Source organism: Paramormyrops kingsleyae, chromosome 20, assembly GCF_048594095.1.
Source record: "Paramormyrops kingsleyae isolate MSU_618 chromosome 20, PKINGS_0.4, whole genome shotgun sequence".
Classification (NCBI taxonomy): domain Eukaryota; kingdom Metazoa; phylum Chordata; class Actinopteri; order Osteoglossiformes; family Mormyridae; genus Paramormyrops; species Paramormyrops kingsleyae.
The window spans coordinates 5,876,864-5,894,865 of record NC_132816.1 but is presented as its reverse complement, the minus strand read 5'-3'; the positions used below and the strand labels follow the sequence as shown (position 1 = coordinate 5,894,865).

Here is an 18,002-nt window from a genome sequence, read left to right as displayed (position 1 = left end):
CGCCCCCTGTTTAGCGTCTCGTGTCTGTTTCTGGAATCGGGCTATTTTTCTGAGTTCAGAGGGGAGAAAAAAAAAAAAGTTTCCCAGAATCATCTGGTGCCAAATGGCGCCTGCTGGGATTGTGGCTGTCCGAACTCCCAAGATGCAGCTGGCTGTGGGAATTTAGCTGGCAAAGGCATGTAGTGGTGCCGTAGGACGTCTCAAAGGGGCCAACTTAACTATCATTGTATGAAGAAAATGAAAGCTGTGTGGTGGCCTAGAACCACACACCTCATGGTGAAACCATAGAGGTGGATCACAGCCCAGTATATCTAGTCTAATATATCAGTCTGGCGGCATTTAAGATAAGATATGCTACATTGATCCCAAGGGGATATTCATTATTTTCCACAAATCATTTATACTCCAACAGATTTTGTATACTGATATGCTGCAGATCGGCCTTTGATTTAGATATGGGCATTTCATACACTAAGCTTACAATTATTCATATTTACAATCTTTAATCACTTTTTCGCACTGTGGCATTCAAACTGTTTCTTCTCAAAGGGTTTTCCTAAGATAAGAACGTGTTTTATTTGTCTTGCCAGATAAGCTTCAAATTTACCAGTAAATTGCAGGTGTCCCATGACGCACAGTACCCCGGTCCTTGTGCCGATCGGAAATACGTGACAGATTGTTGGTTTGAGCCCAGGGGAATTTTAAGAACAGGGTATGAGAGGTGCAAGAGTTGTATTTATCTTTTGCGTCTGATGGCAGGTATTATTGTGCGCTGCAAGAATGCCCGTATGGAGAGGGAATGGGATCTTCATCGGAGATCATATATAATGGAACGGCAGGCAGGAAGACGTGGCAATAGCCCCACAAAGGGGAAAGAAGAAAAGTGAGGCGGGCTAATTACAAAGGATTAGACAGTGTCTAAGCCCCACTTGCCCGTGTACGCTCATCCTCTTCGCTCGTTTCTAGATGTGAAGGGTCCAGTCTGCTCTGATGTTTAGCGCATGCTAAAAAGGTTAATCGTCAGGTCTGGGAACAACAGTACGTGATTAAGGGCTATATTGATTCCTGCCAGTATCATTGTTCATTTTTTTTTCATCCACTCTCCATGACCTGCGAACACAAAAAAGCGAATCGACCTTCCAGCATAGAAGGGAAGCTCTTTGGTCTAAGCAAATTCGCTTCTGTTTATGATGTAAATTGTTTCAGAGCATAGAAATCATCTGTACAACTGCAGTTGGTATGTGACACCTCATCGGAAGGGCTGATCAAATGGACAGTCCATTCTGTAATTATTATGAATGCCTGAATGTTTATTGTAATTTATGGTTATCATTTTGATTTTGTATGTACAGTCCCCATTCCAGTATTTACATTGATTTACATTGAAAAAGAAGATGGTCCCCTGCTCGTTGGGTTTCATTATTCAGATTTCTTTGAATCCTTTGTCATGCAAAAACTTGTGTTGACAGGATTCCGTGAATCTCGAATGTGTCCCTCGACGCCTGAGCTAGCGAGGAGCTGACATTATGCCGCTGCGTGCGCGTTGTGCTGTGCTGTATGAATAAAGCGGTTGCTCTTGCTGTTCTCGCAGATATTTTGCCGTTTATTTTCGCTGTCGAATGCTTGTGCTACTGTTCGCATGAGAGCCATTGACAACCGGAGACGGACTCCCTCTGTGTGTGAACATAGTTGGCCAATAAACCCGATTATGATTCTGGTTCTTCTACCAATCCCAGCTGCCATGCACCCATAGACGGTCAGCAAGTGGGAGGAGGTGGAGCAGCCTGAGAGAGAGCAGTAGGTGACCAGAGTGGTTCCCATTCATTAAACATCCGCGTTTCCCCTGCGACCTCATCCAACGAGCACTTTATTGATCAGAATCCTAAATGTAATGAATCTTCTGTATCTCAAGCTCCAGGCTTTCAGTATGTCTTGCCTGACTTGTGTCCAGACTGTATATCAGGTTCGATTCACCCATCATGATCAGCATCTTGACCCTTATACCAAGTCATAGAGGACAGGGGCAGGCATTACCAGTGACACCTGCCTCACAAGTAACAGTGTTAATGTACCCCCAGTAGGTGGCGTAGCGGTTAATGAAATTCTTTACTCTATGTAAGAGGATGTTTTGCCAGAATAATTTTTTTCAGTATATCTCCCAGCTATGAATTAGTATATTATGAAACATGTTAGTCCCTGTGGCTGAAAGCAGCATCTTTCATAATAAGAAGAGTAATAGATAATAGTCTCCCTGCCCGACTTAATTTGTCATCTTCCGCAGGGTGAAAATTGGAAAGCGGTTGCGGCGTCCGCAGGGACTGCGGTGACACTTTGTTGTCTTTGCCGTGCCAAGAAAGAGAGAGAGAAAAAAAAGTGTGACAGGTGTGGAGTATTGGATGTCAGAGGATTACCGAGTGTCTAAAAATGTGCAGAGGCAATAGAGAGGTAGGAGAGGTAAGGCTGTCCCTCAGACGGTCAGGTGGTGCTAAACTGAGCACCGGTCATGCCACCAAGTCATCAGTTGACGGAGGATTCCGATAGAGCTGCTTGAATATGGCAAAAATCATAATCACGATTTTTTTGCTCACTATTGAGATCATGATTATTTAACACAATTACTCAATGACTTTGGAAGTATCGTGCATTTATTGAACTTTCACAAAAAAACCTCAACTGACAACAAAAAGAAAAAGGGTCCCCTGGATTTATAACACAAGACAAAATATGGCACCAGAGTCTTTTTACCTCTGTTATTTTGTTTTGACGATTGTTGGAGGCCAAAATCGTAATCGGAATTAAAATTTGATTAATTGCCCATCCCTAGACTCCATCTTCTGGATTTGTTTGGACATTGGGAAGTACTTCAGGCTTCTGAGGATGTGAGGACGTCGGTGTGCTTCTTTGATTGCTACAGGTGTGTGCTGTGTCCATGTAAGGTTGTGATGGTGTCTGGAGGAACCCTCTCCACAGCTTCCCCATCAGTGTAAATGGGAGCACGGTCTGCCTTCTGCTTCCTGAAATTGATCTTGGTGACATTAAGGGAGAAGCGTTTGTCTTAGCTACACTCTGCCAGGAGCCTAACCTTCTCAATGCAGGCTGATTCATTGGCATTGGTGATCTGGCCCACAGTGGTGGTACCATCGGGAAACTTGATGATGGACCCGGAGCTATCATGTGACACAGTCATGTGACACAGTCAGTGTGTGGTCACTGTGCTCAGGATTAGGGTGGAGTTTCCCATCAGCACTTGCTGGTATCTGCCAGTGAGAATCAAGAATCCAGCTGAATCCCATGTCCAGTAAGTCAGTAACAAGCCTCAAGGGGATCACAGTTTTAAAAGCAGAACTACATTCTATAAACAGTAGCCTAGCGTATGAATCTCTATTATCCAAGCGGAATAGAGTGTCAGTGAGACAGCATCCTCTGTAGACCTGTTGTGGAGGCATACAAGCAGAAGAACATATAAACTTTTCAGGATATCACTTTTTATGGTTCCTATTACCAATCTTTCAAAACCATTCAAGGCTAGAAGGTTGAGTATCAAAGGACTGGAGCCTTTTTGAATCTTCTCTTGGTGTCTCTTTGAGACCGGAGTGACTGTATTTGTTTTAAGAGTTGGGAACTGTGGACTCCCTTAGAGAGAAATTAAAAATGTCCATAAAAACAAGTTGGTCACTGCAGGCTTTCAGAGTGCGTCCTGAAATAACGCGTGGACCAACTCCTTCGTGAGTATTTGTCTTTTTAAAGTTCTTTTCACCAATCCCTTCGCTCGAACACTGAGAAGCCAGTGTCGTTTGAGGCTTGCATGGGAGGCTTTTTGTTTGTACGATCAAAGGGAACATTAAATGCATTCAGGTGCTCAGTCATACTGGGCACGGCAAAGTTCCTTTCTGACTTGTGGTCTGGGAGCTTGTGAATGACCTACCACATTTGACGCATGTCCTGAAGGCTGGTATGTAGTGACTCCCTGTTGTCCCAATATTCTATTGTTGTGTTTTATTGCCTTCCAGAGATTGGACCCGGATTTGTTATTGAGCTGCGTATCTGTAGACTGCTATGATTAAATCCGAATCTTCCTCGAACCATGGCTGTCTGTGGATGGAAGGTGTGTCAACTGCTTTAGTGGGAATTCAGTCAACAGCACACTTTTTAATGAAGGCTCTCTCAACTGATGTATGTGTGTCTAGAATCGATGAAGAGTCCCTGAATGTGCTACGGTCCACAGACTCAACAATTCTATAACCTCTCCAATTTTCCAGCATCTCATTCGTCCTTATCACACAGTTCAGTCTTTGCCTGTAAACAGGAAGATGGAGCATGGAGGTCTGATCTGATTGGCCACAGTGTGGGAGAGGTAGAAAGCAGTAGGCTTGCTGTATTTCTGTGTGTTTGCACCACTAGTGGGGGAGGAGACTTTTGGGGGACCTTTGATAAGACGCCCTACGGTTCACTTGGTTGAAGTTTTCCATGGTGATGAATATTCCCGCATTTTTGCCATTAGGATGTCATGTTGTGCTCTCAGTCCAATATCAGTATTTCCTTATAATGGAATGTAGATCATAAAACAAAGGAAAACTCCCTCGGCTGGTAAAATGGGCGACACGGTTTTCACATCTGTTCACCATATATTGTTTATAAGAAAACAAACACCTCCCCCTCTTTTCTTACCGGATCTTCGGTCTGATCTATGCAGTAAATTGTGAGGCAGTTGAGTTGGACAGCGTAGTGCTGGTGGTCAGCTGTGTCTCCATAAAACTGAAACTACAGCACTTTTTCATTTCCCCTTACAAGGTTAATCTCCATCCAAAATCATCCATTGTATTTTCAACTGATTGAACATTGGCCAGAAAAATACCGGGGAGAGGAGGTCAATGTTCGTTGCATTTCATCTACACTTGAACTTCGTTTGGCTGTTGACAGATGAGTCAGGGTGTCTCTCCTTACTGTAGACAAGTAGCGACTAACAAGTTGTTTCTTGAGTTCTTATTCTGATGTTTATTTAAGAGTGTATGGTGAATGTCAGTGATAACTGTGGTAAAAGACTTGACAAACAGCAATATTATCAAAATTGAACACATGCAACATGAAGTCAAGTTTTAAAAGCAAAATGTTTCTCTAAAATGAAATTATGAATATGAAACTTTTCTTGGTTACAGTACATTTTTTATTTGTTTTCATCATATTGCTTATTTGTATCTTTATGCTGCACTTTTAAATGTTGACGTATTTTATTGGAAAAATTAAAATGAAAAGATTTCACATCACAGAATGGAACCATACAGCTTGGTCTTCTTGGTTATAATTTTGTCTTCAAACGCTTCTTAAGTCATCTAGCCTGGGATGCAGGCCAAACGCCTGTCAGATACCGCATCACACAGAGCACATGCTACTAGTAAACAAATATTTATTTCTGGGATTTTTGTGTCTTTTATGTCAACGTTTGTTGATCCACTGATGACTTAAAAGGTTTGTGACCCTCTCCACCCAACAGCGGTATGATAAACCAATTTCATCACTCAGATCTAAGCTGCAGACTGATGTCAGACATTTAATGGACATGCAGGCATATGAGCGGCGCGTCTGATTCTAGACACTGATGATGGGTGAAGAGAAGATCCTGGGATACCAAGCGGCAAATGGGTCTCGCAGTGATGCATCGCAGTAAATGCGTCACAGTCGGATAAGGGAGACAGAGAGAGAAAGTGACTGAGTGAGCAGGGGCTTCCTGCTCCGCTGCGCTCTTTAATTCAGCTCCTCACTCTGCATCGAGCCACAGGAGATCCGTGTGGCGAGTCAGATAGATTCCCCGTGTCCTCGCCGGTTCAGTAGTGGAGGTAAACAGGCACACGGTCTTGCATGTGGTGTATTCAACTGTGGGAGATTTGGCTGACCGTCTGTTGCAAGATGGTGGAGAGATTGCACCCTAACGCACCCGAGGTTTTACTCGAACCGCTCGGCCCACCTTCGCCTCTAAGATGCTGTATCTGTGTGCTCATGCCCCCCCCACCCCCACTTGATAACCTTCGATCCTGTCTGCTTTGTAATTATCATTTTTACGACAGCGCTGCAGGCGTCATAAAGCCTTTAATGGAGATAAGAACTTTTCGGTCTCTGCAACTGTGATGAGGCGCCAGTCGCGTAAATGAGGAAGAGAATCGCGGGGGCTTTGACAGATAGCTTCATATTTTACTCTGGGAGGGGTGGACCCTTGTATCCAACCAGACTGTTCTATTCATGAACAGAAATTGCCTAGGATTCATGTTGGGCTGAGGATTAGAGCAGCTTCTAATGGTTTAGAAGTTATTGTCTATAAAGAGGTCTAGCAATGAATCACTAGGGAAAAATGAGCCAAATTGATTATACAAGGCAAAGGCAAAGCAGAAATAAGATCTCAGTGCTGGTATAGGCAGTCAAAAGGTTAATATGTGGATTTGAGGTTTGTGCTTCTGGATCTGTGCTGCTTATCTTTTTGCATCTAATGTTTTATTTTACAACCCGTGTCTGCTGAAAAATCTGTTCTTTTCTCTGTCAGATACATACATTGCAAGATACCACAAAGCAACGGGATTAAAGGCTAGGCTGGATTGACCTGGATTGTAAGATGTCTAACTCTGTTTTGGTATCAGTCATTGACTGTTTTTTTTTGTTTGAAGTATGTTTATCATTATCATTTTATTATAAAATATGTATTCCAAGCAGGGCCACAAATGAATGGATAAACTGAATATCAGGACACCACAATCTCCTCGCTAAAGCCAACAAAATATGTGCTTATATGAACCATATATCAGCTAGTTGCCTTAAGACCACTTACTTAGTCTCTCCTGATTGAGACTAAAAAATTGTCTTTAATTATGTTACTTATTAAAACAAGAGGAAAAGTTTGAGGTGTTAAAGGACAGTACTGTGGTTCGTGTTCACTTTCATGTCATATTTTGTGTGACTGAACTGGTGAGGTTGTGTAGAATTGGAACTTGTGAAACTGGAGAGGGAATGTGGTTTGGAATTGCCGTCACTGGTGGATCTCTTCCCCTCCGTCATGTGTTTTACTTGTCATGTGATTCTCCGGCTACTGGCCAGACTGCGGCATCATCACCATATGTAATAACATGCGATGACACCTCCTGGACAGAGACTTGGAAAGGAGCTCAGTGGCCTTCAATCTCCCTCCCAAAGAACGCCTCACAGTCTCTGGTTGATCTCAGGCCAAGTTCTGCTGGTGACGGCCTGCACAATCTCACAAGTTCCTGTGGTAAATTCCTCATGCCGGCCATCGGTTTGTTTTGATGCCCCGATGTAGAAGTTCTGCTGAGAACCATGAGCGTTGAACGCCCTCCGCCACATTCTCCATTATCTTCACCCTCTTCCTAACCACAGTCATCATCATCATCATCATCATTATTCTTTGACTGGAGGTGGGAATGAAACAGACTGGAGGCAAGATGCCGCTTGCATGTGTCTGAGGGTGTGAAAGAGGAACGATAGATGGGGTCAGACAGCTTGAGCACTCTGACGTCAAACCACAAGGAGTTTATTGATGTTGGTGTGTCACATCATTCCTGCTTCACAGCCAAATTCTGTTTTGTGGATGGGAGTTCTGCTGGAAACAATGGCCATGAATGGCTCGAAAGCCTAGATAAGAGTCATAACTGTGACTTCTGTCTAAGCCTGGCCGGGGAAATGGACTCGTTAATGAGCCCACCAGTGAAAACGCACCCAGCAGCTGTGGTGAGAGACGAAACCTACTAACCCTAACCCTGTCTGAGAGGAAACCAGAAAGAGCTTCTCTCTGTTCAGATCCACGCTGCAACACTCTGTGAAACCAGGCTTATCCAGTAGAGCAGCAAGCTGTGGTTTTTTGGTTAACAATGGTTTACTTTTAGTTTAGTTTTGAAGGATTTCCCTCTGGGGTCATCAAAGCACCAACCTTATCTTCTCTTATCTTCTCTTATCTTCTCTTATCTTCTTATCTCGGCTTATATCATCTTCCTTAATCTTGGCTTTATGGAAGATAAACTGTATATTTCAGCAAGGTAGCCAGAATTACATCAGCACATATCTTAAAAAACAAAACATGTCTTGTAAGCTATATTATTACCGTAAATGCTATCTGCAATGGGCGGGTGTGTGTGGGGGGGAGGCTGGTGAAAAGACATTTCAGTCACCAATAATATGGAACAGACTTTTGTTTTGTGTTTTGGCTCCAGTTTGCACGGTCCGACTTTGTACCCGGTTCTGTACCCAACTGCAGTCTTGTCCATGCCCCAGTTCCTCTGCTCTGTGCTTCTCTTGTGCTGAAGCCGGCTGTCTTTCCTCTCCACTTTGTGTCAAATAAATTTGGCAGCGTCTCCCCATTCCTCCCTCCTCCCCCATCTCCGTTCCCCATCCCAAACGAAGCAACTTTCAAATTGATGCATGTGTGCAATTAACCTGCTATAAAAGTGTCTGCTAAGCAAATATTTTTCAAACGAGTCATTGGCACTGCCAGTCAGATGGAGTCCGACTCCACTGCCACCCTGCCAAATGTGAAGTTTTTGGAATTCCGGGCACGTATCAGCATTTTGCAGTCGTTTACAGGAAGCGCATGGAGTAATCTGTAAGTGTGTTAGCTGTGCGCCGCACGACCATGCGGGGATCAGAATCCTTCATCGGCAGGGCCTCTCTCTGACTCTCTGGAGCTTCTCAGTAGCACTGGGCAGCCCTGTGAGGAATGTGCCTGCTCAGTTGCTTTGTTTTGTGCTGATCCAGCAGCAAGTTTTGTATCCCTCGGCTCTGAAGCTTTTCTATGTCACAGCGGACAGCAAACAGGTCAGCCGTGCTGTTCTATGAGACAAGTCAGGTGACCCAGATTAGAAAAGCAGCGATGCCAAGCTGAGTATTGTGACAGTCATGTGTGGGATTGAATTCTCCTCGGTGCTTCAGTTATAAACATGTCAGTGAATTAAATGTAATTATGCGTCATTTGCGAGTTCGGCTATAGGTATGTCGGAATGCTTTCATTTACGCGTCTTGCTGTCTATCAAGACATGTACACACGTGTAGCAGAGTCAGCCCATTCGGATATCCCTGGAGCAACTTTCAAGGGGTCTAAAGGCCTCGCTCAAGGGCCTAACAGTGATGCGGCTGTCCTGCAGAGCGCGATTAAAATTAGAGGTCGAATTTTTAAGTGCTGTGGTTGGAAAAAGCAGGCGTGAGAATGCCATGGAGTGAATCGAGCAGACATGCTGAAAGGCTGCAGTCGGGCGGAATAGCCAAGAAACACAGCCCATTTTGTGGTTTGGCTCTTCCTCCTGTGCCCCCTCTGCATCCTCTAAGTAGGTTACCAGGTGTTGGGGGGGGGGGGGGGGCGGTAAACTGTGGTCCCATCTGCCGCGCCCTATCCTGTTGACCTTCCACATGTTCATCCTGTCTGCTTTCAGCTTTCTTGCACTACTTACCGTCTTGCCCTTGGTGCATAGGGTATGACTCTGTGCTCAGCAGCAGTATGTGGGTTTTGCACAAACCTGTATCCTACTCCTGATCTCCAACACGGGGAAAAATATTATTGTAAGAACGTCTTTGGGGCTCCAATCCGGCACGGTTCACGCTTTACTGATATTTATGAGCGGGAAATGAGACGTCAGGTGACACGTGGTCGCAGATGCGGCGATGCGCTCTGCTCCGAAGGTCCTCTGGCGGGTCTCTGAAGGGATGCCAGCTGGGAAATCACTGCCTGGGCTTTCATGGAGGTGTACACTAGTGACCAGTGTTCATCTTCTCTCTCTTTCTTCACATAGGTTGTGCAGCCTCACCCTGAAGAAGTTAATTGTCCTGAAGGAACTGGATAAAGACCTGAACTCTGTTGTAATCGCTGTTAAAATCCAGGTGGGTGAGGAATTTCCTTTGATTTATAATTGAACGTGGAAGCTGGCTGTAGGGGAAGGTCCCACACATTACCCTTCCCCCCGACGTCTGCATGGTTTTCCAGAAGATGCCTGGAACAGCATGTTTTCCATCCATTTGACCTGTTTGTTAGGTCCTGCATCATTAATAGCTCTTTAGCCTCGGTTGGCTGCTTAGTCAATGATTAGCTGAAGGAAAAGGGTTCATTCTAACCCTCAGAGTCTGCTCTTAGGCAGTCGGTAATTGTACATTTACTAGGACACACGTGTTATGCATGATTTGTGTTTTCTTTGGTATCTGTAGATGAATGAAGATTTTCACTGTAAGCAATTTCAGCAGGATTAGTAACCTAATGAAAACTCCATAAAACATAATTTATTTTCAGTATTTTATTTATAATATAGCATTGAATATAATTTGCCCAGCATAATTTGCACATGTAATAGTCATGCATACATTTTGTGTTTGAAGCATAGATGAAGTCTGTGACAAATGTTCTTGCATTGGTACGTCCTACTTTCCTATTCACATCTGTGGGAGTCCGGCAATGAGACTGGCTCATGTATGTGTTCGTGTTTACCAGCACATAGCGGGCCGGAGCTCACTGGGCACCCGCGCCAGTCAGCTGACCGCATTTATTCAGGCTTAATCTGGATCCCCCACCGAAAGACACAGTTTCTGCCGTCAGCTCATCAGTTCCAGTGACTGGACGGCGCGGTTGCCAAGGCGACGGTCCGCCGTGTGGGAACGGCAGAGAGAAAGGCAGAGGTGTGGTTATGGGGTACAGAACCATTGCTGTTCTCTTTGGAAGACGCAGCAAATTCTTCCCCGTGTCCCGGGGAGACACCGTCCATTCCGGGGTAGCCACAGCTAATTGGTACCGATTTGCTGCCCAAATGCATGACATCAGCTTTAACATCTTTATTATTCTTGGGACAACTTGTAAGAGCTGAAATACAGCAACATGCATCTGAGGACAGAGGGGAGTTTGCCAAGGTACATGTGAACCTAGTATATATTTATTAGACATTAATCATTAAGAGGGCAATCATGCCTCTGTCCCGTAAGCCGTCCGGGGGACGGAGATTCTGCTTTGTCAGGTCGTCACACATACTGAAGCACAGGAAGGTTAACGTCAGCTTGCTCTGAAAATCATAGTTCATGTATAATCAAGCAAGTTCCCATTCTTGTGCTGATATTCGGGTTTTGATTGGTTATGTCTGCATCTCATCTCCAGATGATCTTTTTTCCTTTCCCTCCTGTCTTTCCTTTATTCTCTGCAGTTCGTCCTTGGCAGTCTGCAAACTGAAAATGTTCTATAGTTATAAAACCACGATTCCTTTCACAATATAAGGAAAACATTATGTTCTTTATATATTATAATTCCTCTAGTGACTCCATCACATTTTTCATTTCATGTTCTGTTGTTCAGTTGTATGATACATGTATATACACAGGTTTATCTAACCTTCATATAATTTTTAAAAGCCATTCTTATTTTACATTTAAGGTCCACATGCTGAAAACCAGTTTTTCCTCAAGGCTACAGTTCCGAGGAAAAAAAATTGCAAACCCTTTGGAACTATCTGTGTTTCTGCATGACCAGCTCCTAAGCACGGAACAAGAGCATCAAAATAAAGTCGAAATGATGAATAACACATAGCGTCTGACGCGGACCCGGATAGGCGGCAGACAGTGGATGGATGGATGGATGGATTGTAGAGCATATTTTTATTTAACAAATCATTTGAGCGATCAAGGTAATTGATGGGAAAAGTATGTGAACCCTTTTGTTTTGTAACTGGTGGATCCTCCTTTATCAGCAGTGACCTTTAACAAATACATTAGCTGCTGATGAGACTTTCACAGCGGTTTGGATTCCTTTTCTTTTTTCATGCAACTGCATGTTTATTTTACCTAAACACCCTCTGCAATTTGCTTCAAAACAATCTGTCGCAACTATGAGAGAGAATTAAAAAAAAATTAAGTTCTAAAACATGGAGCAGTGACAGCAGCAGATGGACACAGACCAAGCTGTGTACACACGTGGTGCCAGGTCCTCTGCCTGTCAGATCTTTCCTCTCTGACCATTCTGCTTGCAGAGTACTCGGTGCTGACAGGCTGCTTTCCGAGTACTCGGTGCTGACAGGCTGCTTTCCGAGTACTCGGTGCTGACAGTCTGCTTGCAGAGTACTCGGTGATGACAGGCTGCTTTCCGAGTACTCGGTGCTGACAGGCTGCTTTCCGAGTACTCGGTGCTGACAGGCTGCTTTCCGAGTACTCGGTGCTGACAGGCTGCTTTCCGAGTACTCGGTGCTGACAGGCTGCTTTCCGAGTACTCGGTGCTGACAGTCTGCTTTCCGAGTACTCGGTGCTGACAGGCTGCTTTCCGAGTACTCGGTGCTGACAGGCTGCTTTCCGAGTACTCGGTGCTGACAGTCTGCTTGCAGAGTACTCGGTGCTGACAGGCTGCTTTCCGAGTACTCGGTGCTGACAGGCTGCTTTCCGAGTACTCGGTGCTGACAGGCTGCTTTCCGAGTACTCGGTGCTGACAGTCTGCTTTCCGAGTACTCGGTGCTGACAGGCTGCTTTCCGAGTATTCGGTGCTGACAGGCTGCTTTCCGAGTACTCGGTGCTGACAGTCTGCTTTCCGAGTACTCGGTGCTGACAGGCTGCTTTCCGAGTACTCTGTGCTGACAGGCTGCTTTCCGAGTATTCGGTGCTGACAGGCTGCTTTCCGAGTACTCGGTGCTGACAGTCTGCTTTCCGAGTACTCGGTGCTGACAGGCTGCTTTCCGAGTACTCGGTGCTGACAGGCTGCTTTCCGAGTACTCGGTGCTGACAGGCTGCTTTCCGTTTACTCGGTGCTGACAGGCTGCTTTCCGTTTACTCGGTGCTGACAGGCTGCTTTCCAAGTACTCACTGCGAACAGGCTGCTTTCTGAGTAGTCAGTGCAAAGAGGTTGCTTTCTCAGTACTCGGTGCTGACAGGCTGCTTTCTGAGTACTCAGTGCTGACAGCCCTGTGGCTGCTGACTGCGGCATACACAAATGAGGTGGCTGTGTGGGACGTGCTGGGTGGCACGGCAGTAGCCGGGAAGAGATCGTAGATCAAAGCAGCGTAGGACAGGCGGCAAACAGAATTCGGTGCGCTAAGCTAGACAGCCAAAAGGGGGACGATCCAGGGGTCAGAGCAGAACTGACAGACCCAGTCCAGATCACTGAGGCATAAAGTTAAAAACCCACAGTGACTAGCAAACTGGCATGACTGAGCACAAATGTACAAACCCAAGACAAAGAAGCTCTGACCAGAGTGATCCTAAACAGACTGATAGATTGAATGCAGACTTGGGTGATTACAGATTAGAACCATCTGGAGGTGGGCCTGCCACTGGTATCTTGTGCACTGGATCCTGTTTCACTGATCATTCAGACTGCAACGCTAAAGAGGTCTTAGCAATAATTACAATGCCTTAGCCATTAGGGCAAATTTGCCCTTGAGCATCTTTCATCTCTTTGATTTTAATTTTGATCCAGTTTTAAATAAAGATCCTTGCAGAGACAATTGCACGTCTGAGAGGAAACTAAATATCAGCAGTTGTAAGTATAGCATGTTATGCACACTGCTTGTAAAGAGTATACTTGCCTATCTATATCACAAACAACGTGAATGACTTGTGCTTTCTTCTGTAGCAATAGAAAAGCTATTGTATTTTTATTTGTGTGATTACTTACTGATCTCATTTGGTTAATTGTTGTGAATATAAAGTTATCTGCTTTTTTCTGTTCAACTTCAGGATTATCTATTTTTTTGTATAAATTCAATGATTATGTAATACTTACATTTTAGTAGGTTATTTTTGAGAGGTATCTGTATGGAATTATTTCACAGAAATGTTGCCTCTTTTAAGTATTATCTTCTTGATCGGACAGTTGAGTGAAGAAATCAAAAGCTGATATTTAGTTCCAGAATGTCCCATTTCTTTAGCAAAGTGGGTGCCTACTTCAGTTCTGAGTCCCTTTGTACTTTTAGTGACAGAAAATTCTCATTGTCAGGATCCATTTAAAGGAGAGAGATGCGAGAGCAACTCAGCATGTGCGATTAATGCACACATTACATTCTGTAGTGTGTTTAAGTTTAAGAAACTAACTATACCTCAAAGCCGAAAGTAACCTAATCAATCGGAAACATTCATTTTTAAATGAATGATCAACCTGTTAACTGAAAGAAAAACATTTACCAAAACTTACCCAAACCAATCTGACTGACAGTTAAAAGTGTCTCCAGGTAAGATGCATTGTAGTTGTATGGCAGGTGATGTTCACTGTGGAAAGAAGCTGGGTATGTAATTTTATTCCGATATTTTTTCATTGCTGGAGTTCAGATTTTGTTCAGTGCATTCTGTGAAAGTAGTGATTTGTTTTTGGTCGCTGCAGAGTGAAATTTTGAAACTTTTTGCAGGACTGAGTCATTCTGTGCTGCGTGTTTCTCCCATTCCGAAGGCCATTGAGATTTTTTTCTTCTTAAAGAAAAAGCAGCGGAGTGAGCTTTCTGTAATCCCATGTTTTCTGCGAGGCATGAAATCCTTTCATTTTTACCACACAGCCCAGGGAATGAAAGCGGTCTCTCTGTGCGGAACTGGAGCATTAAATCCAATTTCCAGGAAGCCCTCCCTGGCAGGGAGGTGGGCATAAGGGAAGAGGGGGCACAGAGGCAGGGGTGGCGGAAGCAGTAACCTGGCGACCATGTACTCGCAACGCTGCCCTGGGTTTTAGTGTTTACGGCCTATCGGAGGCCGAATGGAAGGACACACTACCGCTACATGCCAGCTCACTGTGCTTCTTAAACTAAATAGTGTAGATTTCTGTATACCCATATTATAAATTTTAAATAACACATGCTACAGGTTTATATTTAGAAGGTGCTGTGTGTTTGCTGAAGGCTACAGAGTATATGATGGAGTCACTAGGACTGCAGGAGAAAGCAGAGAATGCAAAGCACATGGAAACAGTCTACGCAGAGCCAGAAGTGGTGATGTGAGACTCCAGAGGTACCCACTAAGCCACCTAGTCTTACTTAATGTTATGTGAGTTTAAAATAGCAGTCCTATTCAGTGTAACTAGCACGCTACTTGGAATGGACAGATAGTTTGCATCCAAGTGCCATTCATTTCAGTTGGCAGTGTTCGCCTTTCTGTGTGAATACTATTGTTTTATTTTCATTTTAAAGTGAAACCATTTATGATCAGTAAAAAAATATAAGGTAATAGTTCTGGTAGTATCAAGCTAATTGTGGTATTGTATTGGAGACTTGTATAAACATGATGTTCGAATGTGATCTTTTTAAAGCTATCATCATATTTTAATCCCTTCTACTGTCAATTTTACTTCTAATTGTGACTCATAGCATTCCAGCACACTCATTGTATCTTTCTAATTTCCAAAGGTTTTGAAAGGTTTTTTCACTTTTCAGTGCTGTTCCTCTACTGTAGTTGTTATATTTCCAAGTCATTTCTGAATTCTGCAGACTTTGGTACTAAAGCAAAGTGAACTTGTTTGACTGCTGAAACTCAGCCCTCAGCAAATTCCTTTACTAGTCACATATAAATTTTTACCACAGATTATCATAATGGGACATTTAAACTACGGGGTTCAACCAATTTGGACAAGGCCTTGAAAATTGTTTAAAAAGTTATTTTGACATATGAATGCAAATATTTATTGGATATGTGGTTTCCAGGTCCTCATTCAGGCTGCTTTTCAATCTGTTCACAAAGGAGGAAAAATCCAGTGAACTATGGTGTTAAGGAACTGGCAGGTTGAGAAATCCATGCAGTAAGCAGAGTGTCCGGGGAATCGGTTGATCCTGTTTCAGCTACTGCCTCAATGGTCGATCAAGCATTTCCTTTGTGAACATCATAACCTTCAACATCCAGATATTGTGAAGTTTTAAAAATAATATAAAAAACTCTAGATCTGCTGTGGTGGGATTTTAATTCAGCTATATTGCAACCTATTCTATATATCGGTGTTTCTTAATCCTGCATCCTTAATCCTTAATGTCTACAGGTCCCTAAGGACTGCCAAGCTTACTCAACTTTTTTTCAACTGATCTCTCGATATCTAAACTGGGGTTCCCAAATTCTGGTCAAGGATGGGCAGAATCCAACATAGTTTGCAGACCTCCCTGCTCAAACACAAGTTAACCAGCTAATTACCAGGTTTATAGGTATATTTGAGCAGGGAGGTCTGCAGACTGTGTTGGATTCTGGCCCTCCAGGACTGGAACTGGAGAACCCTGATCTAAATGTTTGCATTTGAGTAGGTGGGTTACGTTGAGGACAGGTGGTATGCTCCTTCCTGGAGCCCCGGAGGGTGTCGTCTTACTCCTCAGGGACCAAGTGCTCCTTCCAAGTAAGCTATAGCCTTGTCCTTTCCAGAACCTCCTCTGGCCATGCCATTTATTAGCCTCTCCCAGTGTTCCAGTGCCTCCAGTTACAGTAGATGTTTATGGGAGACGTTTTTAAACCGAAGGCATCGTCTGTGTTTTCAAAACTCATGCTCTAAGCTAATAAAATATGACTGACTGCATCAAACCTGTCAGCCAGCCAAGTATTTGAATTCTACTCTGGTCAACACATCGGAATGTGAAAGCAAATGTCCCAGGAAACAGTTATGGACAGAACGTTAATTCTCTTGATTTATTACGAGATTTTTGGAGCTTCAAGGTCAAGCTGTTCCTCTGTCACACATCGATAGACATGAGACATGGAGAGAGAGAATACAACCATTGATTTTGAACCAATAGGCTGATTGTTTGAATTTTCATGCAAAGCCTTCTTCATTCCTAATTTGCTCTGGTTATTTAGAAAGAAGCATTAAGAAGTACAGCCGCTCAGCCATAATGTATGTAATAGATACTCGTTTGTTTAGCTGCTATTAAGTGGTGATTTACACCCTTTTTCTTGTCCAAGTTTGCATTTGATTCTACCATTGTCACTGCTATGCCAATTGTCTGTATTTTCATCAGCTAGGGATTAATTATACAACATTAAGGGTGTCTTTAGTTTGCCGAGTCCCTTCTAAATTATTGTTGGTTTGTTAAGCTTCTGTTTCAGTGCTTCCGTTATCCATCTTTCCTACGTGCCATTAATATATTTATTTAGATATTTATATAGTCCCATCTCTGTTGCCTTGATGGGTCGTTACTCCGCTGACGTACTGTAGCACCAGCTCATTAAAAGTTTCTTCGTTGCCTTGTTAGTTAGTAAGTTTAATTCTCCTGCCCAGTGCCCACTAATGGGACCGGCACGTGCCGCTTGTTCCGTAGGAGAATCTGTGGCTTTTGAGTCAGTGTCATTGCGTTCGATCTGTCTGGGAATCACACAGGGTTGATTGACCTAAGAAAGCGTCCCAATAATGAAGCTGTGAATGCAGTGCAGCTAATTAAGGAGGAGCAGCTCTTTGTCCGGCTGAGAAGCACAGCCCTGGCTTTCACAAAATGTAAGAGAGAAGCTTCTGGTAGACTGGGATCATAAACGCCAGTCACGGGATAAATAATGCTAACAAAACTGCGTGGCACTGTTTCAGTATCGTCATGGTAACGAGACTGTAGCTAAATGCCGGTGTGTGTGTGTGTGTGTGTGTGTGTGTGTGTGTGTGAGAGAGAGAGAGAGAGCAGGGAGCTTGGAAGGATTGCACATCACTGTATTTCACCCTGAAAAATGTGTTGTGCCAGGACACAATGCAGCAACAAGCAGCACAAGAGTTACACAAAGGTGAGGGCTGGATGAAATACAGCAACTGAAGGCTGCAGTGTTTACCTCACACATTCCATCTTCTGTTCTCCTCGCTGGCTGCCTCGTCCAGGGCAGCCGACGCAGGCACTGTCAGAAAGATGTTGCAACATCAACAATGCAAATGAAACAGCATATTTTATATGAAACAATCCTGGCAGGTTACATTTAGCAAACTTGCTGTTAGAGCAATTTCATTATTGTAGGTAGCAAGTAATTATCTGGAGGTACAGCAAATGTTGTTTTTCCAAGTAAATAAAACCTTTGTTTTTGTTTTACAATTTTGTTACATTTATATTTAAGATTATTTTTTAAAGTTTGCTTTC

The 18,002-nt window shown here is 43.7% G+C and overlaps 1 protein-coding gene across 2 annotated transcripts in view; it reads left to right on the top strand.

Moving 5' to 3' along the window:
• LOC111850788 (phosphofurin acidic cluster sorting protein 2) overlaps positions 1–18,002 on the top strand; it is a 77,175-nt gene that overhangs the window by 23,231 nt on the left and 35,942 nt on the right. For both annotated transcript variants that reach the window (XM_023825048.2, XM_023825047.2), the window contains exon 2: positions 9,777–9,864. In XM_023825048.2, the coding sequence (XP_023680816.2) occupies positions 9,777–9,864 (88 nt within the window). The remainder of the gene's footprint in view (positions 1–9,776; positions 9,865–18,002) is intronic.